This window comes from Calliphora vicina, chromosome 2 (genome assembly GCF_958450345.1).
Source record: "Calliphora vicina chromosome 2, idCalVici1.1, whole genome shotgun sequence".
In the NCBI taxonomy this organism is placed as follows: Eukaryota; Metazoa; Arthropoda; class Insecta; order Diptera; family Calliphoridae; genus Calliphora; species Calliphora vicina.
Window position 1 is genome coordinate 13,033,669 of NC_088781.1, and position 10,222 is coordinate 13,043,890.

At 33.1% G+C, this 10,222-nt stretch overlaps 1 protein-coding gene across 2 annotated transcripts in view; it reads left to right on the top strand.

The window, feature by feature from the left end:
• ham (hamlet) overlaps positions 1 to 9,863 on the top strand; it is an 82,965-nt gene extending 73,102 nt beyond the window's left edge. Inside the window, exons 6-8 of one of the 2 annotated variants that reach the window (XM_065501276.1) lie at positions 1,657 to 1,813; positions 7,572 to 8,537; positions 8,606 to 9,863. In XM_065501276.1, the coding sequence (XP_065357348.1) occupies positions 1,657 to 1,813; positions 7,572 to 8,537; positions 8,606 to 9,763 (2,281 nt within the window). In that variant the 3' untranslated portion in view covers positions 9,764 to 9,863. The remainder of the gene's footprint in view (positions 1 to 1,656; positions 1,814 to 7,571; positions 8,538 to 8,605) is intronic. The other variant, XM_065501277.1, reaches the window with a different exon arrangement.
• The last annotated feature ends 359 nt before the right edge of the window (positions 9,864 to 10,222 follow it).

A 10,222-nucleotide genomic window follows, 5' to 3' on the forward strand; every position in this document is an offset into this window, starting at 1 on the left:
TACAGAGTTCTGGATGTTCCATTTAGGTTTCATTAAATATTTTTTGTATACAGAAAGTTTCAAATGTTCTGCAGAATATGTCTTTAATATATTTGTGGTCAAAATGCCCCCAAAATGTTGAAATGAAAAAAAATACAGCGGCTGCTTAAAAATTTATTTAATAAATTAAGAATATTAAAATAATTTAACCAGAATTTTTACATAAGAAAACTTTTAAAATTAACCCTTTCGGGCACCGAAATTTGTTGGGGGTTATTTTGACCCCTAATACCATACAATTTCCATTAAGAAGTTTTATTTTTTAATAGTAATTTAAGGCTTTAATTAATAGTAATTTCAAGCTTCACTTAAATATAAATTTTTGGAATCAATGACAAATATTAAAAAATCTGACCTTTGACCTTGTCCCGATATATTTGTTATTTTCAAATATTATTTTCTGTTGAATAGGTTTTTGTAATTAAAGTTTGATGTATTTATCTTATGATTTGCCTTGCTACTAAACCTCTTTTAAAAATTGTAATACTTTTGATTCCAAAATGCTTAAAATCAAATTTAAAACTATTAAAGCTTCTCTTGCTTTACAAATCAAAACGAAAGTGTTAATCATTTTTAAACAAATTTGCTAAATATTTGCTCTAAAACAAGTCTGTTTTATAAACAACAAATAAATATTTGATGACTTATTTACATTTGCAAAAAAAAAAACTAGTAAAATAATTGCATTAATATGATTCAAACAATTAGAATATTTAAATTTAAATATACAAATATGTATAGAAGAGTTACAATATTTGAATACAAAGTATAAATCTATGTTTGTTTTTATTATATATTTTGACATGATTTGTCAGGCGAACTAAACTAAACTACAGTACACTACACTCCAATAATACAGTTAATGGACAATTTTGATTTTTCAACAACACGCAATTGACAAATCACAAAAATCATCATCATCATAAAACATAAAAGTCACTTCAAACTGAAAACTAACTAACAACCTTATAAACACTCATTCACTCTCACACGACAAGTAGAGTAGTTGCATATTAAGGGAAGGTATGCTAACAGACAGAAATACTTAATTTTACTCTTTGACTTTTATGAAAATTGCTACACTACCAATAGGTTTATTTTAAATAATACCAAAATTAAAATTAAGTAAATATCAAGCGGATAATAATACTTGGCATAACTTCCCTTCAATATTCAAGTGAAAAAAGGACATGTGACAGCAACACGAACTGATGAAACCCTATGATTTGTATTAGTAAATTTCAGGTAGCAAATAAAAACCCCTTCGTATAAAAAATATAGAAAAAAAATCACAGAGAAAACTAAAATGACATGGCACACTTAGTTTTAGATTTGGATGGGTTTATTTTTTTGCTGTTATCAGATGTAAATGTTTGGGGCAAAAAAAAAAATTGTGGGAGTTACTGAAATAACGCAAATACTGAACGCCTTTCTTTCTTTCTTTCTTTGGCCAGGGTGTTGTACATATATTTTGTTTTCATGTCATAGAGATTTCAATCTGTAAATATTGAACTTCAATTTTGTGTTGTACTAAATGAAATGTGAATTTTGACACATGTTGCTTAATGTTTAGCTAATTATATTTATTATTTTCTTTTCTATTTTAATTCATTTTAGTTTGGACGATCATTTGGTGGGTGCCCATCATTTTCGTAAAGACGAATTTTTCTGTGAATTGTGTTCGCAGCGTTTCTGTCATCGACCGCTTTTACTGAAACATCGTGCATTGCAGCACAACGAGATACGGAAATATCCCTGTGAAAATTGTACCAAGGTAAGTTTTGAACATTAATTGTAATAATTCTAATGATAGGAGGAAAAATTCAATCGAGTTTTCTGAAAAATTATTTCTAACTACAAAATCGAGACACAACAAGTTATTTTTTATAGAAAAATGTCTCGCCAATAGAGTTTTTGTGTAGAAAACTGTCTCGTCCAGATAGTTTTTGTTTAGAAAACTGTCTCGCCCAGACAGTTTTTGTATAGAAAACTGTCTCGTTAAGACAGTTTTTGTATAGAAAACTGTCTCGTTAAGACAGTTTTTGTATAGAAAACTGTCTCGTTAAGACAGTTTTTGTATAGAAAACTGTCTCGTTAAGACAGTTTTTGTATAGAAAACTGTCTCGTTAAGACAGTTTTTGTATAGAAAACTGTCTCGTTAAGACAGTTTTTGTATAGAAAACTGTCTCGTTAAGACAGTTTTTGTATAGAAAACTGTCTCGTTAAGACAGTTTTTGTATAGAAAACTGTCTCGTTAAGACAGTTTTTGTATAGAAAACTGTCTCGTTAAGACAGTTTTTGTATAGAAAACTGTCTCGTTAAGACAGTTTTTGTATAGAAAACTGTCTCGTTAAGACAGTTTTTGTATAGAAAACTGTCTCGTTAAGACAGTTTTTGTATAGAAAACTGTCTCGTTAAGACAGTTTTTGTATAGAAAACTGTCTCGTTAAGACAGTTTTTGTATAGAAAACTGTCTCGTTAAGACAGTTTTTGTATAGAAAACTGTCTCGTTAAGACAGTTTTTGTATAGAAAACTGTCTCGTTAAGACAGTTTTTGTATAGAAAACTGTCTCGTTAAGACAGTTTTTGTATAGAAAACTGTCTCGTTAAGACAGTTTTTGTATAGAAAACTGTCTCGTTAAGACAGTTTTTGTATAGAAAACTGTCTCGTTAAGACAGTTTTTGTATAGAAAACTGTCTCGTTAAGACAGTTTTTGTATAGAAAACTGTCTCGTTAAACAGTTTTTGTATAGAAAACTGTCTCGCTAAGACAGATTAGTATAGAAAACTGTCTCGTTAAGACAGTTTTTGTAAAGAAAACTGTCTTGCCAAGACAGTTGTTATATAGAAAACTGTCTCGCTAAGACAGTTTTGTAAAGAAAACAATATCGCCAGGACAGTTTTTATATAGAAAACTGTCCCGCAATGAGAGTTTTTGTATAGAGAACTGTATGTTCATTTGTTTAGATACTTAACGGATCTTCTAAATTTGTTTACTCAAAACCAGTTTGAGATTCAAGTATTATTATCTAAATTTAGCTTTTGAAAACTATTTTTTCGATATAAATTTTATTTTTTTGTAATAATTGTCAATTTATAGTATTTCTTGTTTAATTTTGATGGATTACTAACAAGCTCTGGTTTATTTTGAATAAATGTGATCACGACACTTCACTCTATTTATAAATTTCAATGTTTTCAAAAAGCTTCAATTGTTAATTCTGAAAAAAAAAATCCAAAAAAGTAAGTGGTTTGTCACACCACTTTACAAAAAAGTGTGAAGATTGATCAACTTTAAACAAATGAAATTAAATTATTATCAAAGTTTATATAGAAGCAACTTTTGATTTCTAACATACAAAAAAAAAATAAACCCAAAGGCCATTAAAACAATTTGATACATTTTTTTTATATATAAAAAAACATAACACCACATCTAACAAACAAAAGACTTTAAAAAAAAAATCTGGTTTCAAACTCCCCACAAAAAACACAGTTAATAACAAGTTAAAGGAAAATATTCAGCAATTAGACATCATTTCCAGTACCAATATATAAAACGTCCAATACCAAAAAAAAAAAAATTATAAAAAAAAGAAATAAAGTAGTTTAAGTAAGAAAATATGTTGTTGCTAACAAATTAAGGTGTGTTCCATTCCATTCCATTCGATTGGTATGTTTTTTAAAAGGCTTTTCTTCATACTCATGTAATTTATGACAATATTTCTTTTTTTTCTTATTTTTTTTATTCATCTGCTGCTTTGATTTCATCTTGATGATGCCCATCATTTTCATGTTGTATTGAAATAGGTTTTCTTTCATTATTCTGTTAATAACAAAGTTATTTTAATGGATTTTGAACAAGGTTTCGCTTAAAGTTTAGATCAATAGAAATATTCTTCTCATCATCATCAGTATTATGAACAAATAGCATACCTTGTATTAGTTATTTTTTTACATTTTTTGTGAGATAGTGGGGGCCTTAAATAGGCACTACAATTCAAATTTGTTCTTAATATCTTTTCAAAATTATAGTCTGGGCATGATGACCACGCCTACATTTTTGTAACATTTGCTGAAATGTCTGCATGACCTAAGAAGCAAGTTGTCAGTAGCAAGTACCTTACTATTCCTATAGTTTTCATCAGTATGTTTATACAAAGTAATGACAACCTGCTGATTATTTTCAGTTGTCAGTTGACCAAATGTTTGAGCAAGAGCTCAGGTTAATTAATGTTGGTACTCTTTAGGTAAACATGAATAATTTAAAAGTATTACAAATGTCTTCATGAACTAAGTATACCATCATTTTCTAATAAAAATATCATACAAATAATTAACCTTTACAAAAAATCAGTATGATGAGCATTCTATTGAAACTAAAGTGCGGTAGAAAGGAAAAAAGAGTTATTTAGAAATATAATACAATTTGTAAAGAATGTAAATGTTACGGTACATGTACTCTAATGAGCTACAGTTTATACAAGGCCATGATCCCTTTCATAAAACGCATTAGAACTAAAACCGTTTCCTACCACTAAGGAACCAATCACAGTACCAGGTCTGTGTCGGTTCACTTCATTCTAGAGATTTTGTTTGCTTGATCATGATGGAGATTGATTGAAAAATGTCCCAAAGTTAAAAATTTATTCAAGTTAGCTATGACCTTTTCCCATATTTCTGGCAAAATATGGATTACGAGCCAAAAGAACTGTTCATCTTTTGAGGAAAGGAATCAGTCAAGCCAATATCGGATACACTGTTCTAAAGTGAATCGTATGCCAAAAAGAGCGTTCTGCATCGATGAATAGTAATCGGAAGGGGCACGGTCTGGAATATAAGGCGGGTAAAGCAAAACTCCCTGACAGGTATTGTATCATGTGACCGAGTGTTGTCATGATGGAATATTACGGTTTCTGAGCGGCTTTGCGGCCAATGCTCGCTGCAAACGAATCAGTTTCGTTCAGTACAGGAACCTTGAGATGATCTGGCCAGATTTCAGCAGCTCAAAATATATAGGACCCTTTTGCTCCCACCAAATACAGAGCATTACCTTGGCGCCATGGATATTTGGCTTGGGTGTGGATTCGACTGGTTGGACGTGCATACGATCTCTTACGCTTCGGGTTATCGTAATGGATCCATTTTTCATTGCATGTAATGATTCAGTGCAAAAGTGATTTCTTTTATAGCGTTCAAAAATCATTTGAGGTCTTTCGGCTTCAATTCGTATGGTACCCAATTTCCATATTTTTGGATGAATCCTGCTGCTTGCAAACGTTTTGAAATAGCAGATTGAGTAGCTCCCAATGATATTCCAAGCTCTTGTTGAGTTTGACAACAATTTTAATGGAATAGTGCCTCCAATTCTTAGTCTTCAAACTTTTTTGGATGGCCTGGGCCATATTTGTCTTCCGTATCAAAGTCTGCACTTCTGAATCGAACAAACCATCTCTGAAACCGATGGAAAACATTCACCATAAGCTTTGGTGTGCAATCGATAGGCTTCAGCGGCAATTTTTTCACATTAAAGAAGTAAAGCAAAACTTCCCGCATGTGACGCTTTGTTGGACCAAATTCAACATATTCGAAGCAAAAAAAAACTTTGTTGTTTGCACTACAATGTTCAATAACTATGAGAGAATAAATGTCAGATATATACTCTTCAAAATGACATATAAGTTATTGAGAACAGAAATCGCGTTCAAAAGATACGCTGTCTATTGTATCAAACATTTTTGAAAAATGAAAGTGCTTTACAGTATCATCCGGAAAAGTTATTATCGAAAGCATTTAAAAAATCAAACCATTCTTATATGAATTATAGAAATTATTTCCATCAAATCGATTTACTTAGAAACTAACCTGTAGCAGTGGTCGGCTCTCATAGCCAACAGGCCACGAACAAGTTCGTTTAGCTATAAAGATGTTTATACACAACTGTCAAATAAATACTGGTTCCCACACGTCAAGTTTACATGAGCAAGTCTTGAATTTATAGAAGATAGAGGAGAGGAGATTGGAAGGATTTTCCTCTTTTTCTTCCTCTCTCTTCTAAAACTCATGACTTACTCAAGTAAACTTTACAATAAATCACAATAAACAGCTGGTTCGAAAGAACAAGTTATTATAATCCATGTTCTCTTTATGACGACCACTGATGTGTAAGAATCACAGCACCTCGAGCATTATTACAACAGTCTGTTATAGCAAAATTCTCAAGTTCGATTGATGGAATATTATTGTTTAATCAAGAATATATCTCTCTAAAAAAACCTTCAATCTTTAGCAATGTCGTCAACATTAACCCATCATGAGCAGCATCTTACCAAAATAAAGAAGAAAATACCACATTAAGCTGACAAGCAAAAAGCTTGAACACCCCCTCACTTATTAAAACTCCTTTGATTTGGTTTTTTTTTTTTTTCTTCAAATTCTGTAATAGTAGTCAAGCAGCACGAGCTAAACAATAATTGTGTTTTTTTTATTAATCTTTTTTGTTGGTTTATGAAAAGATACACAAAATTTAAATGCTCAAGCAGAAAAATATTTTGTGTATAGAAATTTGAAAATCTTGAACATTATGACAGCATGATTAGGCAAACAACAGAAAGCTAGAAAAAAAAAATAAGACAATAGCTGGCAAAGAGTAAGAGTGAGTGGGGCAGTAACGAATGAAGGATGCCCTAAAGTAGAGGATTTCTATAGCTGGCTCTTAAGTATAAGGAGTAGCAAATGAATGCTGAAACTTGAATGCTTTATTTTTTATTAAGTTTTAGAAATGATTTGAATTCGTTTTGGTTTCTTTTAATAATTTTTTGTTGGTAACTGTTGGATGTTTGAATTTCATTGTTTTATCAAACGACAATTGTTACAATTGATGGCCATCGATTCGTAATAAGTATTAGAGTGCTGTTGCGAGTAGGTGTTTCAGCGTTTAGCTGACTTGGCTGTTTGATCTTGATTGGTTGTTTGACTGGGTATTCTTCGGCCTAATCTGCTCTTAAACTCGAAATGCTGTTTTATTCAAATTTGGTTTATTTTTTGGTTTATTTGCTTCGTCTTCTATGAATTATACAATTGAAATTGAAATCGAAACAATATAACAAATACAATATGTAATTGTGAGCAGTACGCGAGAGGTATGAGTTTAATCTAAGGCGGTAGTTGTGTTGGCTATGAGTAGTTTTTTTTTCATTCAATAAACATCGCTGTATGATTGATTAATTACACATTTCGTTATCGTTTCATTTGCTGTTAAGCGTTTGAAAAAGAGGGTTTTTTTCAAATTTTAATTATTTGTCCTCAAACGAGATTTTTTACACTCTTCTATTGCTGCTCAAAAGGTTTACTCTTCGGTTTATTTTAAGGCTTGTCATTGTCTATACGGTAGCTAGGCCTGTTATTATTGTTAGAGGTTTAAACAACTTGGCTTAGAAACTGTAAGCCATTAATACTCATATACAAGACAACAAACCATACACATCAATCAAATTGTAATAAAAAATCTCTTCTTTCTTGACCATTTGCAGGTATTTTGTGATCCATCGAATTTACAGCGACATATTCGTAACCACCACATTGGAGCCAGAAGTCACGCTTGCCCTGAGTGCGGTAAAACATTTGCTACCTCATCAGGTCTTAAACAACACACGCACATACACTCCTCCGTCAAACCCTTCCAGTGTGAGGTCTGTTTCAAAGCCTATACGCAGTTCTCGAATTTGTGCCGACACAGGCGCATGCATGCCGATTGTCGCATGCAGATAAAGTGCAGCAAGTGTGGTCAAAGTTTTAGTACGGTTACCTCTTTGTCCAAACACAAAAGATTTTGTGATTCTACCAACGTACCACCGGCGGGAGTAGGTTTGCCACCCAGTTTAGCACACTCTTTGCATCATCAAACTCAGAATCAGTCTCCCACACAAACAAGATCATCAGGAGTAAACGGTAATTTAGCCAACAACATGACTACACCACCGAATCCATTTTTGTTTTGGCGTTCCACCTTCTTTCCGGCATTTCCTCCGGCTGCTGCTGCCTTTGGTTTGCAGGGCATGTTTCCCCAGGCGGCCGCTACCCAAACCTCAAATTTTGCACCCATGTTCTCAAAACCCAATATGGACTTTAAACTGCAGCAGCTGAGATGCCAGCCTCCAGCAAATGCCCTCAACCACAACCTCAATAACAACAGTAATAAGACCAACTCCCTGGCCGTTAGTCCAGCCAAGGAACACATAAATACATCAGCAAATCAAGAAGCATTTGGTCTCTATTTTCCCAAATTCGAAATGGAGCAAAAGCTGAAACGTGAAAGAAATTCAGCTGATAGTAATCATATAAAATATAAGAAAGAAGCACAGCGTTTTTCTTCTGATGAAGAGTCCCTGGAGACCAAAGAAAAAACTACTAAACATGATATAAAAAAAGAAACGGACCACAAATTGAAAAAAGAGGAGGAAGAAGAGGTCTCCTTGAGAATGAATGAGGATGATAAGGTAAGTTTGAAACTTAATTTTCATTTAAATAATAAAATATTAATTAAATCTCTCTATTTTCCTTAAAGAAATCCATTGACATTGTCTCAGTGTCTCCTCACCATGAAGCGGAGGCAAAAACCGCCTATACAGAACTGCCTTTGGATCTAAGTGTCTCGCGCAAAAGAAGCAGTATTGATTCAAATTTTAGTCAACAGTCAGCAGAACAGAAATCTACAAGAGTTGTTGACCACAACTCCTCTATAATAAATATTCGAGATATCAGTCCCATAGCCCATGAAGAACTAAGCAATGCGGACAGTTATGAGCAACCTCCGAAAAAGCAAAGAATATTCAACTCCTCGGTAAACAGCAGTCGCACTCCCACGGCCTCTCCAGGACCCACACCCTCTCCCTCACCACCCTGCAATGTCAGCAGTACGGCAGCCCATGAAAATACTTCAGCCTCCCTGCCCACTTGTCCACGGCCCATACATCCCATGCTGCTCGATGAAATCTATCGCACACATGCATTGGAATCCACATTTCAACGTCCGTTCCCTTTTTTAGGACTAATGGGCGAGCGGCCGTCTTTAGAGGCCAATGCATTACGCGCTAGAGAAGAGCAGTTTGCAGCCGAACCCATGTTTCATGAAGCCTTGAGGGGCCTTTCTGCCGGCGCTCTACAAGTAGCCCAAGCGGGCAAATTGAAAGATCGTTATACCTGCAAGTTCTGTGGCAAAGTTTTTCCCCGGTCGGCCAATCTAACCCGCCACTTGAGAACTCACACCGGCGAACAACCCTATACCTGTAAATATTGTGATCGTGCTTTTAGCATCTCCTCAAATCTGCAACGGCATGTACGCAATATACACAACAAAGAAAGACCTTTCAGATGTCATTTATGTGATCGTTGCTTTGGCCAGCAAACCAACTTGGATCGGCATTTGAAGAAACATGAATCGGATACCACGGGTCTGGGTTTGGCCATCAGTGATTCGCCCAGTTCAAATGAGGCCGATCGTGAGGACTCCTATTTCGATGAAATACGCAATTTCATGGATCGTGTCACCTACAATGAGGACTTATATACACCCTCCAGCATAGGCAATGCAGAAAATGATACCGACTACAATGCCAGCGATAATGATAATGAGCTATCGGTTTCCCGGCCCTCATCGGCTGATTTAACTAATGATCATCAATCCAAAACTACTGAGGCTAATGAAATCTTAGAGGATGATTAATAAATAAATTAATAACATAAAATAAGTTATTTATACCAACACACTCAAACTTTAAAGTAAATATATTTAAATAGTTATTGTTTCATTTAACTAAATATTTCTTTAATAAATTATTGCAACCGTTTAACTCCTCTCTATGTAAAATGTACAGTTAATATTAAATAATTACAAACAAAATACAAAACAAAACAAGATTTTTTCAAATAAATCATAGTTAAACCACCATTGTTATAAGTATTCTAAATTTACCTAGTAATATTTTATAGTCACTTATGAACAAAAAAAAACAAAATACTTTAAACAGAAAACAAAAACAATAAAATACTTATGTATTTATTTTATTTTATTATTTTAGATTCTATATTAATTTAAGTTTGTTTCTTCTTATTATAAATTGTTTAGTTTTAATTAAATTAATAACTATACGAATTTGTTTGCATAAGATCACTATTAATTAAT